General features: G+C 43.0%; 2 protein-coding genes across 4 annotated transcripts in view; both read right to left on the reverse strand.

The window, feature by feature from the left end:
* Nucleotides 1–12,605, reverse strand: part of LOC109886462 (prominin-1-A) — a 51,775-nt gene extending 39,170 nt beyond the window's left edge. For 2 of the 3 annotated variants that reach the window (XM_031815994.1, XM_031815993.1), the window contains exons 1-4: nucleotides 12,084–12,603; nucleotides 1,551–1,612; nucleotides 1,381–1,407; nucleotides 566–771 (exon numbers count right to left, since the gene is read on the reverse strand). In XM_031815994.1, coding sequence (XP_031671854.1) covers nucleotides 566–771; nucleotides 1,381–1,407; nucleotides 1,551–1,612; nucleotides 12,084–12,375 — 587 coding nt within the window. In that variant the 5' untranslated portion in view covers nucleotides 12,376–12,603. Of the gene's footprint in view, nucleotides 1–565; nucleotides 772–1,380; nucleotides 1,408–1,550; nucleotides 1,613–12,083 lie in introns of all 3 variants that reach the window. The other variant, XM_031815995.1, reaches the window with a different exon arrangement.
* An 8,511-nt stretch (nucleotides 12,606–21,116) lies between these two features.
* Nucleotides 21,117–23,351, reverse strand: part of tapt1b (transmembrane anterior posterior transformation 1b) — a gene marked incomplete at its 5' end in the record, with an annotated part of 40,941 nt that continues 38,706 nt past the window's right edge. The window contains 1 exon segment of the mRNA XM_031815989.1: nucleotides 21,117–21,846. Coding sequence (XP_031671849.1) covers nucleotides 21,578–21,846 — 269 coding nt within the window.

A 23,351-nucleotide genomic window follows, 5' to 3' on the forward strand; every position in this document is an offset into this window, starting at 1 on the left:
ATGGAGGTGGTCAAGACAGTAGTGGTGTAGAAGGGTTACATGTAGTTAGAGTTAACGTGACGAGTTAAGGTCAGAGGTCAGGGGAAGGTCTTACGTGATGAATATGGAGGTGGTGATGAGAGCGGCCGTGTAGAAGGGTTACAGGTAGTTAGAGTTAAGGTCAGAGGTCAGGGGTCAGGGGAAGGTCTTACGTGATGAATATGGAGGTGGTGATGAGAGCGGCCGTGTAGAAGGGTTACAGGTAGTTAGAGTTAAGGTCAGAGGTCAGGGGTCAGGGGAAGGTCTTACGTGATGAATATGGAGGTGGTGATGAGAGAGGTGGTGTAGAAGGGTTACAGGTAGTTAGAGTTAAGGTCAGAGGTCAGGGGAAGGTCTTACGTGATGAATATGGAGGTGGTGATGAGAGCTGCGGTGTAGAAGGGTTACAGGTAGTTAGAGTTAAGGTCAGAGGTCAGGGGAAGGTCTTACGTGACGAATATGGAGGTGGTGATGAGAGCTGCGGTGTAGAAGGGTTACAGGTAGTTAGAGTTAAGGTCAGAGGTCAGGGGTCAGGGGAAGGTCTTACGTGATGAATATGGAGGTGGTGATGAGAGCGGCGGTGTAGAATCCTCTCTGACAGTCTGGGTTCTTCCCCTGTCTCTGGTGCATCTCCCCTCCACAGTTGTCACAGCAGCGACACACACAGAAACACAGTCCTACCACGGGGGTCAACACCAGGAATACACAGCCCAGACTCACACACACCAGAAAGCCCGCCTCATAGTAGATCGTCTGCAGGAGGACAGATACCACATTATTAGAGAGATCCTGTCCGTTAGAGAGATAACTACCTGTCCGTTAGAGAGATAACTACCTGTCTGTTAGAGAGATAACTACCTGTCCGTTATTATAGTGGGTGCATTATAGTGGGTGTGGGTGTACTAGAGTGGGTGTGGGTGTATTATAGTGGGTGAATTATAGTGGGTGTGGGTGTACTAGAGTGGGTGTGGGTGTATTATAGTGGGTGTGGGTGTGGGTGTATTATAGTGGCTGTGGGTGTATTATAGTGGGTGTGGGTGTATTATAGTGGGTGTGGGTGTATTATAGTGGGTGTGGGTGTATTATAGTGGGTGTGGGTGTATTATAGTGAGTGTGGGTGTATTATAGTGGGTGTGGGTGTATTATAGTGGGTGTGGGTGTATTATAGTGGGTGTGGGTGTATTATAGTGGGTGTGGGTGTATTATAGAGGGTGAAGTATAGTGGCTGTGGGTGTATTATAGTGGGTGTGGGTGTATTATAGTGGGTGTGGGTGTATTATAGTGGGTGTGGGTGAATTATAGTGGCTGTGGGTGTATTATAGTGGGTGTGGGTGTATTATAGTGGCTGTATGGTGACTTTACCTGTAGCATTAAGACAACGTTCTCTGGCTGCAACAGCAGAACACACAGAGTTACACAGTTAGTATGACAGCAGGTTAGTGAGTTATACATGATTATATATCTCTCTCACACAGCCTACCTTGCATGTTAGTGAGTTATACATGATTATCTCTCTCTCACACACAGCCTACCTTGCGATAGTCTTCCAGTTTTATCCCTCCCATGTTCTGTTGGATGACTTTTACAATGAGATCTGAGAACACAACACAACCTCTTCAGCCAATCACATAACACACGCTTGTTAGCCAATCACACAATACAATAGTCATTAGCCAATCATATACAACAGTCGTTAGCTCCTAGACGTTTCCACTTCACAATAGCAGCCCTTACAGTTGACCGGGGCAGCTCTAGCAGGGCAGAAATTTGACAAAGTGACCTGTTGGAAAGGTGGCATCCTATGACGGTGCCACATTGAAAGACAATAAGCTCTTGAGTAAGGCTATTCTACTGCCAATGTTTCCTATGGAGATTGCATGGCTCTGTGCTGGGTTTTATGTTGACAGTATGTCTTTATATAGATTGGATGTAGTAATACCTGATCTGTTGCTCAGCAGGTACACACACACACACACACACACACACACACACACACACACACACACACACACACACACACACAAACACACAAACACACACACAGAAAGACACAGAAAGACACAGAAAGACAGAAACTTTTTTAAATATGAAGGGACAGGTAAAGTGGGTTGGGGCTGTGTTCTAGAACTGTCTGGCCAGTTAAAAGCTGTTCTAGAACTGTCTGCCCTGTTAAAAGCTGTTCTAGAACTGTCTGGTCAGTAAAAAGCTGTTCTAGAACTGTCTGATCAGTAAAAGACCCTCCTGACCACTCTGTAACGGCTAACAGCGAACAGCTAGCAGTGTTACAATTCACTGCCCTGTTCCACCCTCCTGACCACTCTGTAACGGCTAACAGCTAACAGCTAGCATTATTACAATTCACTGCCCTCTCCCACCCTCCTGACCACTCTGTAACGGCTAACAGCTAACAGTATTACAATTCACTGCCCTGTTCCACCCTCCAGACCACTCTGTGACGGCTAACAGCTAACAGCTAGCAGTATTACAATTCACTTCCCTGTTCCACCCTCCTGACCACTCTGTAACGGCTAACAGCTAACAGTATTACAATTCACTGCCCTGTTCCACCCTCCTGACCACTCTGTGACGGCTAACAGCTAACAGTTAGCAGTATTACAATTCACTTCCCTGTTCCACCCTCCTGACCACTCTGTAACGGCTAACAGCTAACACTATTACAATTCACTGCCCTGTTCCACCCTCCTGACCACTCTGTGACGGCTAACAGCTAACAGCTAACAGTATTACAATTCACTGCCCTGTTCCACCCTCCTGACCACTCTGTGACAGCTAACAGCTAACAGCTAGCAGTATTACAATTCACTGCCCTGTCCCACCCAGAACATTATACTGGCCTGTCCCACCCATAACATTATACTGGCCTGTCCCACCCATAACATTATACTGGCCTGTCCCACCCAGAACATTATACTGGCCTGTCCCACCCAGAACATTATACTGGCCTGTCCCACCCATAACATTATACTGGCCTGTCCCACCCATAACATTATACTGGCCTGTCCCACCCATAACATTATACTGGCCTGTCCCACCCATAACATTATACTGGCCTGTCCCACCCATAACATTATACTGCCCTGTCCCACCCATAACATTATACTGGCCTGTCCCACCCAGAACATTATACTGGCCTGTCCCACCCATAACATTATACTGCCCTGTCCCACCCATAACATTATACTGGCCTGTCCCACCCAGAACATTATACTGGCCTGTCCCACCCAGAACATTATACTGCCCTGTCCCACCCAGAACTACAGATTTACAAGCCTCTCTACTGTTATGTAAGGGTCAGTATGTAGGTAGACAGTGACTAGGTTTGTTCGTCAGCCAGTGAAGAGTCTTAGGGAGTATAAATATGGCCATGTCCACAGGGATTACACTGGGGCCTTATACAACCTGACAGAGAGACACACACACGCACACCACCCTGATATAGGTTGTAACACTAACAGCAGCATCAACAGGTCCAGTACAATAGAGGCCACAGAGATGGGGGGAGGAGAGAGGGAGATCTTGTTGACATGGACTCTACGTGTGTGTGTGTGTGTGTGTGTGTGTGTGTGTGTGTGTGTGTGTGTGTGTGTGTGTGTGTGTGTGTGTGTGTGTGTGTGTGTGTGTGTGTGTGTGTGTGTGTGTATATGTGTGCGTGTGCGTGTGTATATGTGTGCGTGTGCGTGTGTGTGTGTGCGTGTGTGTGTGTGTGCCATATGGCAGGTGGATTAAGGTGTTAGTCCTGGGGACCAGGTGACAGCAGACCGGCCGCAGTAAAGGCTTAACTGATAATTGATTAGGCCTCTAATCTAATAACTCTGACCCTGCTACTTAGAAACACCAATCCTACTGCACCGTTCCAACGTGACCCGACACACACACACCACACACACACTACACACACACACACACACACACACACACACACACACACACACACACACACACACACACACACACACACACACACACACACACACACACACACACACACACACACACACACAACACGCACACCACACACACACACACACATTCCGTCAGTAGTCAAAATATGGACTTCCTACCTGTGGTCTGAATTACCAGTGCTGTGTTGATGTTATCACAAACATGACATTACCGAGGCAACATTATGACCTACTGCTGTTTTTACCGAGACAACATTATGACCTACTGCTGTTGTTACCGAGGCAACATTATGACCTACTGCTGTTGTTGCCGAGGCAACATTATGACCTACTGCTGTTGTTACCGAGGCAACATTATGACCGACTGCTGTTGTTAGCGAGGCAACATTATGACCTACTGTTGTTGTTACCGAGGTAACATTGTGACCTACTGCTAGTTAACTTCTCTACCTGGTGAACCAGTGATTGATTCATTGATGAATGTCTCTGATTGGTCGGTGATAAACCTGACAGTAGACCTACATACTAAACCTGACAGTAGACCTACATGCTAAACCTGACAGTACCCCTACATACTAAACCTGACAGTAGACCTACATACTAAACTAATAAACCTGACAGTAGACCTACATACTAAACCTGACAGTAGACCTACATACTAAACTGATAAACCTGACAGTAGACCTACATACTAAATCTGACAGTAGACCTACAGTGGGGCAAAAAAGTATTTAGTCAGTCACCAATTGTGCATGTTCTCCCACTTAAAAAGATGAGAGAGGCCTGTAATTTTCATCATAGGTACACGTCAACTATGACAGACAAAATTAAGAAAAAATCCCCAAAATCCCATTGTAGGATTTTTAATGAATTTATTTGCAAATTATGGTGGAAAATAAGTATTTGGTCAATAACAAAAGTTTATCTCAATACTTTGTTATATACCCTTTGTTGGCAATGACAGAGGTCAAACGTTTTCTGTAAGTCTTCACAAGGTTTTCACACACTGTTGCCTGTATTTTGGCCCATTCCTCCATGCAGACCTCCTCTAGAGCAGTGATGTTTTGGGGCTGTTGCTGGGCAACACAGACTTTCAACTCCCTCCAAAGATTTTCTATGTGGTTGAGATCTGGAGACTGGGCCACTCCAGGACATTGAAATGCTTCTTACGAAGTCACTCCTTCGTTGCCCGGGCGGTGTGTTTGGGATCATTGTCATGCTGAAAGACCCAGCCACATTTCATCTTCAATGCCCTTGCTGATGGAAGGAGGTTTTCACTCAAAATCTCACGATACATGGCCCCATCTGTGTTGATTAATTAACCTACATAATAAACCTGACAGTAGGCCTACATGCTAAACTGATAAACCTGACAGTAGACCTACATAATAAACCTGACAGTAGACCTACATACTAAACCTGACAGTAGACCTAAATACTAAACTGATAAACCTGACAGTAGACCTACATAATAAACCAGACAGTAGACCTACATACTAAACTGATAAACCTGACAGTAGACCTACATACTAAACCTGACAGTTGACCTACATACTAAACTGATACACCTGACAGTAGACCTAAATACTGAACTGATAAACCTGACAGTAGACCTACATACTAAACCAGGCAGTAGACCTACATACTAAACTGATAAACCTGACAGTAGACCCACATACTAAACTGATAAACCTGACAGTAGACCTACATACTAAACTGATAAACCTGACAGTAGACCTACATACTAAACCTGACAGTAGACCTAAATACTAAACTGATACACCTGACAGTAGACCTACATACTAAACTGATAAACCTGACAGTAGACCTACATACTAAACCTGACAGTAGACCTAAATACTGAACTGATAAACCTGACAGTAGACCTACATACTAAAATGATACACCCGACAGTAGACCTACATACTAAACCTGACAGTAGACCTACATACTAAACCTGACAGTAGACCTACATACTAAACCTGACAGTAGACCTAAATACTAAACTGATAAACCTGACAGTAGACCTACATATTAAACCTGACAGTAGACCTACATTCTAAACCTGACAGTAGACCTACATGCTAAACCTGACAGTAGACCTACATGCTATACCTGACAGTAGACCTACATACTAAACCTGACAGTAGACCTACATATTAAACCTAACAGTAGACCTACATTCTAAACCTGACAGTAGACCTACATGCTAAACCTGACAGTAGACCTACATACTAAACCTGACAGTAGACCTACATACTAAACCTGACAGTAGACCTACATACTAAACTGATAAACCTGACAGTAGATCTACATGCTAAACCTGACAGTAGACATACATACTAAACCAGACAGTAGACCTACATACTAAACTGATAAACCTGACAGTAGACTCACATACTAAACTGATAAACCTGACAGTAGACCTACATACTAAACTGATAAACCTGATAGTAGACCTACATACTAAACTGATAAACCTGACAGTAGACCTAAATACTAAACCTGACAGTAGACCTACATACTAAACCTGACAGTAGACCTACATACTAAACCGATAAACCTGACAGTAGACCTACATACTAAACCTGACAGTAGACCTACATACTAAACCGATAAACCTGACAGTAGACCTACATACTAAACTGATAAACCTGATAGTAGACCTACATACTAAACTGATAAACCTGACAGTAGACCTAAATACTAAACCTGACAGTAGACCTACATACTAAACCTGACAGTAGACCTACATACTAAACCTGATAGTAGACCTACATACTAAACTGATAAACCTGACAGTAGACCTACATACTAAACCTGACAGTAGACCTACATACTAAACTGATAAACCTGACAGTAGACCTACATACTAAACCTGACAGTAGACCTACATACTAAACCTGACAGTAGACCTACATACTAAACTGATAAACCTGACAGTAGACCTACATACTAAACCTGACAGTAGACCTGCATACTAAACCTGACAGTAGACCTACATGCTAAACTGATAAACCTGACAGTAGACCTACATACTAAACCTGACTGTAGACCTAAATATTAAACCTGACAGTAGACCTACATACTAAACCTGACAGTAAACCTACATACTAAACCTGACAGTAGACCTACATACTAAACTGATAAACCTGACAGTAGACCTACATACTAAACTGATAAACCTGACAGTAGACCTACATACTAAACCTGACAGTAGACCTACATACTAAACTGATAAACCTGACAGTAGACCTACATACTAAACTGATACACCCGACAGTAGACCTACATACTAAACCTGACAGTAGACCTACATACTAAACCTGACAGTAGACCTACATATTAAACCTAACAGTAGACCTACATATTAAACCTGACAGTAGACCTACATGCTAAACCTGACAGTAGACCTACATACTAAACCTGACAGTAGACCTACATACTAAACTGATAAACCTGACAGTAGACCCACATACTAAACTGATAAACCTGACAGTAGACCTACATACTAAACTGATAAACCTGACAGTAGACCTAAATACTAAACTGATAAAACTGACAGTAGACCTACATGCTAAACCTGACAGTAGACCTACATACTAAACCTGACAGTAGACCTACATATTAAACCTAACAGTAGACCTACATATTAAACCTGACAGTAGACCTACATGCTAAACCTGACAGTAGACCTACATACTAAACCTGACAGTAGACCTACATACTAAACTGATAAACCTGACAGTAGACCTACATACTAAACTGATAAACCTGACAGTAGACCTAAATACTAAACCTGACACTAGACCTACATACTAAACCTGACAGTAGACCTAAATACTAAACCTGACAATAGACCTACATACTAAACTGATAAACCTGACAGTAGACCTACATGTTAAACTGATAAACCTGAACAACCCTCCATGACTAATTAACACATCCATCTGTCTTGACTAATTAACACATCCATCTGTCTTGATTAATTAACACATCCATCTGTCTTGACTAATTAACACATCCATCTGTCTTGACTAATTAACACATCCATCTGTCTTGATTAATTAACACATCCATCTGTCTTGACTAATTAACACATCCATCTGTCTTGACTAATTAACACATCCATCTGTCTTGACTAATTAATACATCCATCTGTCTTGATTAATTAACACATCCATCTGTCTTGACTAATTAACACATCCATCTGTCTTGACTAATTAACACATCCATCTGTCTTGACTAATTAACACATCCATCTGTCTTGACTAATTAACACATCCATCTGTCTTGATTAATTAACACATCCATCTGTCTTGACTAATTAACACATCCATCTGTCTTCATTAATTAACACATCCATCTGTCTTGATTAATTAACACATCCATCTGTCTTGACTAATTAATACATCCATCTGTCTTGACTAATTAACACATCCATCTGTCTTCACTAATTAACACATCCATCTGTCTTCATTAATTAACACATCCATCTGTCTTGATTAATTAACACATCCATCTGTCTTGACTAATTAATACATCCATCTGTCTTGACTAATTAACACATCCATCTGTCTTGACTAATTAATACATCCATCTGTCTTGACTAATTAATACATCCATCTGTCTTGACTAATTAATACATCCATCTGTCTTGACTAACTCAGATCCATCTGTCTTGACTAACTCAGATCCATCTGTCTTGACTAACTCAGATCCATCTGTCTTGACTAACTCAGATCCATCTGTCTTGACTAACTCAGATCCATCTGTCTTGACTAATTAACACATCCACCTGTCTTGACTAACTCAGATCCATCTGTCTTGACTAACTCAGATCCATCTGTCTTGACTAATTAACACATCCATCTGTCTTGACTAACTCAGATCCATCTGTCTTGACTAATTAACACATCCATCTGTCTTGACTAACTCAGATCCATCTGTCTTGACTAATTAACACATCCATCTGTCTTGACTAACTCAGATCCATCTGTCTTGACTAATTAACACATCCATCTGTCTTGACTAACCCAGATCCATCTGTCTTGATTAATTAACACATCCATCTGTCTTGACTAACTCAGATCCATCTGTCTTGACTAACTCAGATCCATCTGTCTTGACTAACTCAGATCCATCTGTCTTGACTAACTCAGATCCATCTGTCTTGACTAACTCAGATCCATCTGTCTTGACTAACTCAGATCCATCTGTCTTGACTAACCCAGATCCATCTGTCTTGACTAACTCAGATCTATCTGTCTTGACTAACCCAGATCCATCTGTCTTGACTAACTCAGATCCATCTGTCTTGACTAATTAACACATCCACCTGTCTTGACTAACTCAGATCCATCTGTCTTGACTAACTCAGATCCATCTGTCTTGACTAATTAACACATCCATCTGTCTTGACTAACTCAGATCCATCTGTCTTGACTAACTCAGATCCATCTGTCTTGACTAATTAACACATCCACCTGTCTTGACTAACTCAGATCCATCTGTCTTGACTAACTCAGATCCATCTGTCTTGACTAATTAACACATCCACCTGTCTTGACTAACTCAGATCCATCTGTCTTGACTAACTCAGATCCATCTGTCTTGACTAATTAACACATCCACCTGTCTTGACTAACTCAGATCCATCTGTCTTGACTAACTCAGATCCATCTGTCTTGACTAACTCAGATCCATCTGTCTTGACTAACTCAGATCCATCTGTCTTGACTAACTCAGATCCATCTGTCTTGACTAACTCAGATCCATCTGTCTTGACTAACTCAGATCCATCTGTCTTGATTAATAAAGGAGCATAGTATTTATATTGTTGTAATATTTCTGTTATTTCAGAAAATGACAAGGCAATAAATATATAAATACACTGCTAGTTAATTGAGAAAGTTAGATGTTAGTTAATCAAGAAATATACTGATAATTAAGTAACCTTATCTTTCATAATTACCTAACAATATATTTCAGAATTAACTACCTGTATATCATCTTAATTAATTAACTACCTGTATATTATCTTAATTAACTACCTGTATATTATCTTAATTAACTAAATGTATATTATCTTAATTAACTACCTGTATATTATCTTAATTAACTAACAGTATATTATCTTAATTAACTACCTGTATATTATCTTAATTAACTACCTGTATATTATCTTAATTAACTACCTGTATATTATCTTAATTAACTACCTGTATATTATCTTAATTAACTACCTGTATATTATCTTAATTAACTACCTGTATATTATGTTAATTAACTAACAGTATATTATCTTAATTAACTACCTGTATATTATGTTAATTAACTACCTGTATATTATCTTAATTAACTACCTGTATATTATGTTAATTAACTACCTGTATATTATCTTAATTAACTACCTGTATATTATCTTAATGAACTAATTGTATATTATCTTAATTAACTACCTGTATATTATCTTAATTAACTACCTGTATATTATCTTAATTAACTACCTGTATATTATCTTAATTAACTACCTGTATATTATCTTAATTAACTACCTGTATATTATCTTAATTAACTACCTGTATATTTTCTTAATTAACTACCTGTATATTTTCTTAATTAACTACCTGTATATTATCTTAATTAACTACCTGTATATTATCTTAATTAACTACCTGTATATTATCTTAATTAACTACCTGTATATTATCTTAATTAACTAACAGTATATTATCTTAATTAACTACCTGTATATTATGTTAATTAACTACCTGTATATTATCTTAATTAACTACCTGTATATTATGTTAATTAACTACCTGTATATTATCTTAATTAACTACCTGTATATTATCTTAATGAACTAATTGTATATTATCTTAATTAACTACCTGTATATTATCTTAATTAACTACCTGTATATTATCTTAATTAACTACCTGTATATTATCTTAATTAACTACCTGTATATTATCTTAATTAACTACCTGTATATTATCTTAATTAACTACCTGTATATTTTCTTAATTAACTACCTGTATATTTTCTTAATTAACTACCTGTATATTATCTTAATTAACTACCTGTATATTATCTTAATTAACTACCTGTATATTATCTTAATTAACTACCTGTATATTATCTTAATTAACTACCTGTATATTATCTTAATTAACTACCTGTATATTATCTTAATTAACTACCTGTATATTTTCTTAATTAACTACCTGTATATTATGTTAATTAACTACCTGTATATTTCTTAATTAACTAACAGTATATTTCATAATTAGACAACACATGTATTGATTTACTTTATTCATCTCATATGTATATACTGTACTCTATATCATCGACTGCATCTTGATGTAATACATGTATCACTAGCCACTTTAACTATACCACTTTGTTTACATGCTCATCTCATATGTATATACTGTACTCGATATCATCTACTGCATCTTGTTTACATACCCTACATTACTCATCTCATATGTATATACTGTACTCGATATCATCTACTGCATCTTGCCTATGCCGCTCTGTACCATCACTCATTCATATATCTTTATGTGCATATTCTTTATCCCTTTACACTTGTGTGTATAAGGTAGTAGTTTTGGTATTGTTCGGTTAGATTACTAGTTGTGCATTGTCGGAACTAGAAGCACAAGCATTTCGCTACACTCGCATTAACATCTGCTAACCATGTGTATGTGACCAATAACATCTGCTAACCATGTGTATGTGACCATTAACATCTGCTAACCATGTGTATGTGACCATTAACATCTGCTAACCATGTGTATGTGACCATTAACATCTGCTAACCATGTGTATGTGACCATTAACATCTGCTAACCATGTGTATGTGACCATTAACATCTGCTAACCATGTGTATGTGACCATTAACATCTGCTAACCATGTATATGTGACAAATACAATTTGATTTGATTTGATTTGTTGTTAAATGTATTTATTGTGTAGCCTACGCTATTCTCCTTTTATCTGCCATGTAGACGTATTCTGAAATAAAACTCTACTCAACCTGCAGGGCCTTATAGGAGCAGCCATGGCCAAGACGCGCGCACACACACACAAACACACAAACACACACACACTGAGCCGTGCTCCTCACCTTTCGGGAAGGGGTTCGGTTGGACCACGTAAAGGAACGCGTGCACCATGTGGAACAGAACACCGATGGCACCGGGCTCGTAGTAGGCGTGCGTGTCGTACACACCGGAGGGCACGAACCCAAAGTCTAGGGGTTCTACCGGCGGCGGGGACCGCTGCTGCCGCGTGCTCACGGAGTCTGCCTGCAGTTTGCTCGTCCGGTCTTCACGTTCCGGGGAGTCCCGGGGTTGATGACGTCGCTCCCCGGTGCTGCCCCAACACAGCAGCAACACGAGCCCCGCTCTCCACAGCATGGCTTGAGACTAGTCCTTGCAAAACGCACTCCAAATAAAACGGTAAAAGAACACGGAATGAGAGAGAGAGAAAAGAGGTGGTGACCTGTCTCCACCGTCTGAAAGAAAGAATAAAACTGCAACGACAGAAGTCTAAATTTCGGATAGTCCCGTAAAGTACTGTTACGTCTTGTTGTCCCGGTTAAACATGTCTCCAGTGACACTTGTTGTCTCTAGAGGTTGAATGAACCGTACTAATGCTCATCCGACGGCGCGCGGGCACGTGATGAGTTCGGGTGCGCAGGCCGGTTGATCTCAGTGTGAGCTGCGGTCTCGTGTGTTTGTCACTTACGGTTCTGTTCTAGTCAGACACCGGACAGCTGTGGCCGCCAGCGTTCCGTCTTTTTGACATGAGCTAACCAAAACACGAATATTACAAACAGAGACAGAGAGACAGAGAGAGAGGTAGAGAGAGAGAGAGAAAAGGGCAACCAGTGAAGAACACACACCATTGTGAATACAACCCATATTTATATGCTTATTTATTTTGTCTTGTGTCCTTTAACCATTTGTACATTGTTAAAACACTGTATATATATAATATGACATTTGTAATGTCTTTATTGTTTTGAAACTTCTGTATGTGTAATGTTTACTGTTAATTTTTATTGTTTATTTCACTTTATATATTCACTTTATATATTATCTACCTCACTTGCTTTGGCAATGTTAACACATGTTTCCCATGCCAATAAAGCCCTTGAATTGAATTGAAATTGAATTGAATTGAGAGACAGAGAGAGACAGAGAGAGAGAGAGCGCAGTATGTGTGGAAGTAATAGACTAAATAGGATAATTAACTGCGAAGGGTGTGTGTGTGTGTGTGTGTGTGTGTGTGTGTGTGTGTGTGTGTGTGTGTGTGTGTGTGTGTGTGTGTGTGTGTGTGTGTGTGTGTGTGTGTGAGAGAGAGAGAGAGACATAGAGAGACTGAGAGACTGAGAGAGAGAGAGGTTTTACTGCATTACATGGGCTTGCTATCTTTCTGATTTGGTCCTGCCGTGCGTCACCTGAGTGGGTTGAGTCACTGACGTGATCTTCCTGTCTGGGTTGGCGCCCCCTCTTGGGTTGTGCCGTGGCGGAGATCTTTGTGGGCTATTCTCGGCCTTGTCTCAGGATGGTAAGTTGGTGGTTGAAGATATCCCCCTAGTGGTGTGGGGGCTGTGCTTTGGCAAAGTGGGTGGGGTTATATCCTACCTGTTTGGCCCTGTCTGGGGGTATCATTGGATGTGGCCACAGTGTCTCCTGACCCCTCCTGTCTCAGCCTCCAGTATTTATGCTGCAGTAGTTTATGTGTCGGGGGGCTGGGGTCAGTTTGTTATATCTGGAGTACTTCTCCTGTCCTATTCGGTGTCCTGTGTGAATCTAAGTGTGCGTTCTCTAATTCTCTCCTTCTCTCTTTCTTTCTCTCTCTCGGAGGACCTGAGCCCTAGGACCATGCCCCAGGACTACCTGACATGATGACTCCTTGCTGTCCCCAGTCCACCTGGCCGTTCTGCTACTCCAGTTTCAACTGTTCTGCCTGCGGCTATGGAACCCTGACCTGTTCACTGTGATTACTATTATTTGACCCTGCTGGTCATCTATGAACATTTGAACATCTTGGCCATGTTATGTTATAATCTCCACCCGGCACAGCCAGAAGAGGACTGGCCACCCCACATAGCCTGGTTCCTCTCTAGGTTTCTCCTAGGTTCTGGCCTTTCTAGTGAGTTTTTCCTAGTCACCGTGCTTCTACACCTGCATTGCTTGCTGTTTGGGGTTTTAGGCTGGGTTTCTGTACAGCACTTTGAGATATCAGCTGATGTAAGAAGGGCTATATAAATACATTTGATTTGATTTTGATGTGAGAGAGACAGAGACAGAGACAGAGAGAGATAGAGAGAGAGACAGACAGAGAGACAGAGACAGAGAGATAGACAGAGAGAGATAGAGAGAGAGACCGAGAGAGAGACAGAGACAGAGAGATAGACAGAGAGAGATAGAGAGAGAGACAGAGAGAGAGAGATAGACAGAGACAGAGAGATAGAGAGAGAGACAGACAGAGAGACAGAAACAGAGAGATAGACAGAGACAGAGACAGAGATTGAAAGAGACAGAGAGAGAGAGAGAGACCGAGAGAGTGTTAAGAGCAATGGAGGTTGGTGCCATTTAAGAGGAGGGAGGACCATTTTTTTTCTCATTAGCCTTATTTCTATTACAGCATGTTAGATGACTGTCATTCATATTCTATTACAGCATGTTGGATGACTGTCATTCATATTCTATTACAGCATGTTGGATGACTGTCATTCATATTCTATTACAGCATGTTGGATGACTGTCAATCATATTCTATTACAGCATGTTGGATGACTGTCAATCATATTCTATTACAGCATGTTGGATGACTGTCAATCATATTCTATTACAGTATATTGGATGACTCTCATTCATATTCTATTACAGTATATTGGATGACTGTCATTCAATGTAACAGTGATAGGTTTAGGTTACTGTCATTCATATTCCATTCACCCAGTTCAATGTAACAGTGATGGGTTTAGGTTACTGTCATTCATATTCACCCAGTTCAATGTAACATCAATAGGTTTAGGTTACTGTCATTCATATTCCATTCACCCAGTTCAATGTAACAGTGATGGGTTTAGGTTACTGTCATTCATATTCACCCAGTTCAATGTAACATCAATAGGTTTAGGTTACTGTCATTCATATTCCATTCACCCAGTTCAATGTAACAGTGATGGGTTTAGGTTACTGTCATTCATATTCACCCAGTTCAATGTAACATCAATAGGTTTAGGTTACTGTCATTCATATTCCATTCACCCAGTTCAATGTAACAGCGATAGGTTTAGGTTACTGTCATTCATATTCCATTCACCCAGTTCAATGTAACAGTGATAGGTTTAGGTTACTGTCATTCATATTCCATTCACCCAGTTCAATGTAACAGTGATAGGTTTAGGTTACTGTCATTCACCCAGTTCAATGTAACAGTGACAGGTTTAGGTTACTGTCATTCATATTCACCCAGCTCAATGTAACAGTGACAGGTTTAGGTTACTGTCATTCACCCAGCTCAATGTAACAGTGACAGGTTTAGGTTACTGTCATTCATATTCACCCAGTTCAATGTAACAGTGATAGGTTTAGGTTACTGTCATTCATATTCACCCAGTTCAATGTAACAGTGACAGGTTTAGGTTACTGTCATTCATATTCACCCAGTTCAATGTAACAGTGATAGGTTTAGGTTACTGTCATTCATATTCACCCAGTTCAATGTAACAGTGATGGGTTTAGGTTACTGTCATTCATATTCACCCAGTTCAATGTAACATCAATAGGTTTAGGTTACTGTCATTCATATTCCATTCACCCAGTTCAATGTAACAGCGATAGGTTTAGGTTACTACATGATACTCAGATTTTCCCTGTACCCATCATGAGGTTGCTACAACCTGGACTATCAATGAAAGTTTACAACGTAGGTGCACACAGATCGAGAGAAAATGTTGAGGTGACAGACAGTGACAACTGGACAGATACATTTTAATACCACCTGGCACACTGTTACCTGCATCTAGCTGATCTAGGGTGTAGTCATTAGTCCAGTCTTCCCTGCATCGAGCTGATCTAGGGTGTAATCATTAGTCCAACAGTATCACCTCTTACCTGCATCTAGCTGATCTAGGGTGTAGTCATTAGTCCAGTCTTACCTGCATCTAGCTGATCTAGGGTGTAGTCATTAGTCCAGTCTTACCTGCATCTAGCTGATCTATGGTGTAATCATTAGTCCAACAGTATCACCTCTTACCTGCATCTAGCTGATCTAGGGTGTAGTCATTAGTCCAACAGTATCACCTCTTACCTGTATCTAGCTGATCTAGGGTGTAATCATTAGTCCAGTCTAACCTGCATCCAGCTGATCTAGGGTGTAGTCATTAGTCCAACAGTATCACCTCTTACCTGCATCTAGCTGATCTAGGGTGTAATCATTAGTCCAACAGTATCACCTCTTACCTGTATCTAGCTGATCTAGGGTGTAGTCATTAGTCCAACAGTATCACCTCTTACCTGCATCTAGCTGATCTAGGGTGTAGTCATTAGTCCAACAGTATCACCTCTTACCTGCATCTAGCTGATCTAGGGTGTAATCATTAGTCCAACAGTATCACCTCTTACCTGCATCTAGCTGATCTAGGGTGTAATCATTAGTCCAACAGTATCACCTCTTACCTGCATCTAGCTGATCTAGGGTGTAGTCATTAGTCCAACAGTATCACCTCTTACCTGCATCTAGCTGATCTAGGGTGTAATCATTAGTCCAACAGTATCACCTCTGGCCTGCATCTAGCTGATCTAGGGTGTAGTCATTAGTCCAACAGTATCACCTCTTACCTGCATCTAGCTGATCTAGGGTGTAGTCATTAGTCCAGTCTTACCTGCATCTAGCTGATCTAGGGTGTAATCATTAGTCCAACAGTATCACCTCTTGCCTGTATCTAGCTGATCTAAGGTGTAGTCATTAGTCCAACAGTATCACCTCTGGCCTGCATCTAGCTGATCTAGGGTGTAATCATTAGTCCAACAGTTGCAAACGAGAGTTTCTATTGGACAGATTCAGGTATGTTTATCCCCGTTTCGTTTGTTTCCGTTTAATAAGAAACAGAAGCAAATGAATACACCCCCTGATTGGGTGTTAACACGGTTCACTTCCATAACTCTCTCCTCGTCACCTTTCCCCTTCGCTTGTGGACTTCGATACACAACACATCAGCTGTATGTGACCAGAGGACATCTCTCCAAAAAGTACGATCTTCGTCCCCATGTGCAGTTGCAAACCGTAGTCTGGCGTTTTTATGGTGGTTTTGGAGCAGTGGCTTCTTCCTTGTGGAGCGGCCTTTCAGGTTATATCGATATAGGACTCGTTTTACTGTGGATATAGATACTTTTGTACCTGTTACCTCCAGAATCTTCACAACGTCCTTTGCTGTTGTTCTGGGATTGATTTGCACTTTTCGTTGTGTGGTCCCATGGTGTTTATACTTGCGTACTATTGTTTGTACAGATGAACGTGGTACCTTCAGGCGTTTGGAAATTGCTTCCAAGGATGAACCAGACTTGTGAAGGTCTACAATTTTTTTTCTGAGGTCTTGGCTGATTTCTTTTGATTTTCCCATGATGTCAAGCAAAGAGGCACTGAGTTTTAAGGTAGGCCTTGAAATACATCCACAGGTACACCTCCAATTGACTCAAATTATGTCAATTAGCCTATCAGAAGCTTCTAAAGCGTAGACATCTACAAAGTCAATGTCCTAACCAACTTGCCAAAACTATAGTTTGTTAACAAGAAATTTGTGGAGTGGTTGATGACTCCAACCTAAGTGTATGTAAACTTCCGACTTCAACTGTACATATGAGATGGGTAAAGCAATGTGTAAACATTATTAAAGCGACCAGTGATTCCATGTCTACAGGGCAGCAGCCTCTAAGGTGCAGGGTTGAGTAACCAGGTGGTAGCCGGCTAGCGATGGCTATTTAACAGTCTGATGGCCTGGAGATAGAAGCTGTTTTTCAGTCTCTCGGTCCCAGCTTTGATGCACCTGTACTGACCTCACCTTCTGGATGATAGCGGGGTGAACATGCCGTGGCTCTGTGGTTGATGTCCTTGATGATCTTTTTGGCCTTCCTGTGACATCGAGTGCTGTAGGTGTCCTGGAGGGTGGGCAGTGACCCCGGTGATGTGTTGGGCAGACCGCACCACCCTCTGGAGAGCCTTGTGGTTGTGGGCGGTGCAGTTGCCGTACCAGGTGGTGATACAGCCCGACAGGATGTTCTCAATTGTGCATCTGTAAAAGTTTGTGAGGGTCTTAAGGGCCAAGTCGAATTTCTTCAACCATAATGATTAGGGAAATGAGCCTTCTTCACCACGCTGTCTGTGTGGGTGAACCCTTTCAGATGGTCTGTGATCGCTGTCTGTGTGGGTGAACCATTTCAGATGGTCGGTGATCGCTGTCTGTGTGGGTGAACCATTTCAGATGGTCGGTGATCGCTGTCTGTGTGGGTGAACCATTTCAGATGGTCGGTGATCGCTGTCGGTGTGGGTGAACCATTTCAGATGGTCGGTGATCGCTGTCTGTGGGTGAACCATTTCAGATGGTCGGTGATCGCTGTCTGTGTGGGTGAACCATTTCAGATGGTCGGTGATCGCTGTCTGTGTGGGTGAACCATTTCAGATGGTCGGTGATCGCTGTCTGTGTGGGTGAACCATTTCAGATGGTCGGTGATCGCTGTCTGTGTGGGTGAACCATTTCAGATGGTCGGTGATCGCTGTCTGTGTGGGTGAACCCTTTCAGATGGTCGGTGATCGCTGTCTGTGTGAGTGAACCATTTCAGATGGTCGGTGAACGCTGTATGTGTGGGTGAACCCTTTCAGATGGTCGGTGATCGCTGTCTGTGTGGGTGAACCATTTCAGATGGTCGTGATCGCTGTCTGTGTGGGTGAACCATTTCAGATGGTTGATGAACGACAACAACACTAAGACTGAGGTACTAGTTACTCCATACCAACACTAGATGAGGCTGAGGTACTAGTTACTCCATACCAACACTAGATGAGGCTGAGGTACTAGTTACTCCATACCAACACTAGATGAGGCTGAGGTACTAGTTACTCCATACCAACACTAGATGAGGCTGAGGTACTAGTTACTCCATACCAACACTAGATGAGGCTGAGGTACTAGTTACTCCATACCAACACTAGATGAGGCTGAGGTACTAGTTACTCCATACCAACACTAAGGCTGAGGTACTAGTTACTCCATACCAACACTAGATGAGGCTGAGGTACTACAGTTACTCCATACCAACACTAGATGAGGCTGAGGTACTAGTTATCCATACCAACACTAGATGAGGCTGAGGTACTAGTTACTCCATACCAACACTAGATGAGGCTGAGGTACTACAGTTAATCCATACCAACACTAGATGAGGCTGAGGTACTAGTTACTCCATACCAACACTAGATGAGGCTGAGGTACTAGTTAATCCATACCAACGCTATATGAAGATGAACGGCAACACCACACACAACTGAAATGTTCGGTCTGTTGAATATTTCATCAATGGATTTCTTGGCTGAATGAAAAGGGACACACACACAATAATGGGAATTTATCAATTTCTAACTTCACCATCCAAAGGGTAATTAATAACTTCACCATCCAAAGGGTAATGAATAACTTCACCATCCAAAGGGTAATGAATAACTTCACCATCCAAAGGGGAATTAATAACTTCACCATCCAAAGGGTAATTTCTAACTTCACCATCCAAAGGGTAATTAATAACTTCACCATCCAAAGGGTCATTAATAACTTCACCATCCAAAGGGTAATTAATAACTTCACCATCCAAAGGGTCATTAATAACTTCGCCATCCAAAGGGTAATTAATAACTTCACCATCCAAAGGGTAATTAATAACTTCACCATCCAAAGGGTAATTAATAACTTCACCATCCAAAGGGTCATTAATAACTTCACCATCCAAAGGGTAATTAATAACTTCACCATCCAAAGGGTAATTAATAACTTCACCATCTAAAGGGTAATTAATAACTTCACCATCTAAAGGGTAATTAATAACTTCACCATCCAAAGGGTAATGAATAACTTCACCATCCAAAGGGTCATTAATAACTTCACCATCCAAAGGGTAATTAATAACTTCACCATCCAAAGGGTAATGAATAACTTCACCATCCAAAGGGTCATTAATAACTTCACCATCCAAAGGGTCATTAATAACTTCACCATCCAAAGGGTAATTAATAACTTCACCATCCAAAGGGTAATTAATAACTTCACCGCTCAAAGGGATATTCAACGTCTGCTTTTTGTTTTACCAATAGGTGAAGGCATTTTTTTACCCATCTACCAATAGGAGCCATTTTCAAGGCATTGGAAAAACTCCCTGGTCTTTGTGGTTGAATCTGTGTTTGAAACTCACTGCTCGACTGAGGGACGTTACAGATAATTGTATGTGTGGGGTACAGAGATGAGGTAGTCATTAAAACACAGTTTTCCTCCTGAACTTATTAAGGCCGTAACAACAAAGGGGTTGAATACTGACTGACTCAAGACCTTTCAGCTTTTCATTTTTTATTGAACTTGTTAAAAATGTAGACAAACATAATTCCACTTTGACATTATGGGGTGTCGTGTGTCAGCCAGGGACCCAACAGATCGTCATTATAAATTCAGACTGGAACAACAACATGTGGAATAAAGGGGTGTGAACCTCCTCCAGGAAGTGTGATGTCACGTAGTGTGAGTCTTAAAGAGGCATTCAACACAGTTCAGTTACACAGGATGGTGAGGGGGGGGGTTACTACAGGATGGGGAGAGAGTTACGGGGGGGGGGGGGGGTTACTACAGGATGGTGAGAGAGTTACGGGGGGGGGGGTTACTACAGGATGGGGAGAGAGTTACGGGGGGGGGGGGGTTACTACAGGATGGGGAGAGAGTGTGTGTGGGGGGGGGGGGGTTACTACAGGATGGTGAGAGAGTTACGGGGGGGGGGGTTACTACAGGATGGGAGAGAGTTACGGGGGGGGGGGGGTTACTACAGGATGGGGAGAGAGTGTGTGGGGGGGGGGGGGGGGGGGGGGTTAAAATGACATTTTTTTTATTTATTTTTTATCTTTACAAATTGACAAAACATCTTTAGAGGAAAAACCAACCAGTCAGTTTGTGTTAAACACCATCATCATCATCATCACCACCATCATCATCATCATCATCAACACCATCATCATCATCACCATCATCATCACCATCATCAACACCATCATCATCATCATCATCATCATCACCATCATCATCACCATCATCATCATCATCACCATCATCATCATCAACACCATCGTCAGAGTGTCTTCTGAACGCTTCATCGTCCAGGATCCTTAAGGAGCTTCACGTAGTGTTACGACCTCACTACGACAGCTGACATAACAGCCTCGTTGTTAATAAATAAAATACCCAGAGTTCAGTCTTGGAGTCCATCTGAGTGCACGACCTTTTAACCCCTGGCCAGTCTCTTGTTGCCATGGTATCAGCCAGTCAATTGTGTGTGTGTGTGTGTGTGTGTGTCAGTCGATGCGGTTTCCACAGATAGTGAAGCGGTCGATCTCCAATAGGTCTTTCTTGGGGGCGGGGTTTCTATGTTTAAGCCCCTCTCCTTCCTCTTCCGTTGCCGCGGAGATGTCCTTGTCGCCGTCCTCGCCGTCGGGCGTGGTCAGGAAGTGATCGTCTGATTGGCTGGTTGGCAGAGTGGAGGCGGGACTCTCTTGCTGGTGGTTGGTTGGCTGACAAGTGACTGACGCTGAAGACACGACCCCCTCTTCTACGATTGGCTCACCTTGTGGGGTGGGGTTAGCAACCGTTAGCATGGAGATTCTATTTTTCTTTATTTAAACGGTTCTGAACAACAATGATATTTATGTCAGGAAGAGAGACTAGAACAATCAGCAGGGAGGAGGATGGGGGAGGAGGAGGAGGAGGAGGGGGGAGGAGGAGGGGGAGGAGGGGGTGGAGGAGGAGGGGGAGGAGGGGGTGGAGGAGGAGGGGGAGGAGGAGGGGGTGGAGGAGGAGGGGGAGGAGGGGGTGGAGGAGGAGGGGGAGGAGGGGTGGTGTGTGTGTGTGTTACAATGATATTTATGTCAGGAAGAGAGACTAGAACAATCAGCAGGGAGGAGGAGGGGGGGAGGAGGAGGGGGGAGGAGGAGGGGGTGGAGGAGGGGGTGGTGTGTGTGTGTTACAATGATATTTATGTCAGGAAGAGAGACTAGAATAATCAGCAGGGAGGAGGATGGGGGAGGAGGAGGAGGAGGGGGGAGGAGGAGGGGGAGGAGGGGGTGGAGGAGGATGGGGGAGGAGGAGGAGGAGGAGGGGGGAGGAGGGGGTGGAGGAGGAGGGGGAGGAGGTGGTGTGTGTGTGTGTTACAATGATATTTATGTCAGGAAGAGAGACTAGAACAATCAGCAGGGAGGAGGAGGGGGGAGGAGGAGGGGGGAGGAGGAGGGGGAGGAGGGGGTGGAGGAGGGGGTGGTGTGTGTGTGTTACAATGATATTTATGTCAGGAAGAGAGACTAGAATAATCAGCAGGGAGGAGGATGGGGGAGGAGGAGGAGGAGGGGGGAGGAGGAGGGGTGGAGGAGGAGGGGGAGGAGGAGGGGGAGGAGGAGGGAGGAGGAGGGGAGGAGGGGTGGAGGAGGGGGGTGGAGGAGGGGGAGGAGGGGGTGGAGGAGGGGGTGGTGTGTGTGTGTTACAATGATATTTATGTCAGGAAGAGAGACTAGAATAATCAGCAGGGAGGAGGATGGGGGAGGAGGAGAGGAGGAGGGGGAGGAGGAGGGGGAGGAGGGGTGGAGGAGGAGGGGGGAGGAGGAGGGGGAGGAGGAGGGAGGAGGAGGGGGTGGAGGAGGAAGGGGAGGAGGGGGTGGAGGAGGAGGGGAGGAGGGGGTGGAGGAGGATGGGGAGGAGGAGGGGGAGGAGGAGGAGGGGGAGGAGGAGGAGGTGGAGGAGGAGGGGGGAGGAGGAGGGGGAGGGGGAGGAGGGGGGAGGAGGAGGAGGAGGGGGAGGGGGAGGAGGAGGGGGAGGAGGAGGGGGAGGAGGGGGTGGAGGAGGAGGGGGAGGAGGGGGTGGAGGAGGAGGGGAGGAGGAGGGAGGAAGAGGGGTGGTGTGTGTGTTACCTGGAGGGGTGGTGTGTGTGTTACCTGGGGGGTGGTGTGTGTGTTACCTGGGGGGGTGGTGTGTGTGTGTGTTACCTGGAGGGGTGGTGTGTGTGTTACCTGGAGGGGTGGATGTGTGTGTTACCTGGAGGGGTGGTGTGTGTGTTACCTGGGGGGGTGGTGTGTGTGTTAC

This window comes from Oncorhynchus kisutch, unplaced genomic scaffold, assembly GCF_002021735.2.
Source record: "Oncorhynchus kisutch isolate 150728-3 unplaced genomic scaffold, Okis_V2 scaffold721, whole genome shotgun sequence".
Taxonomy (NCBI): domain Eukaryota; kingdom Metazoa; phylum Chordata; class Actinopteri; order Salmoniformes; family Salmonidae; genus Oncorhynchus; species Oncorhynchus kisutch.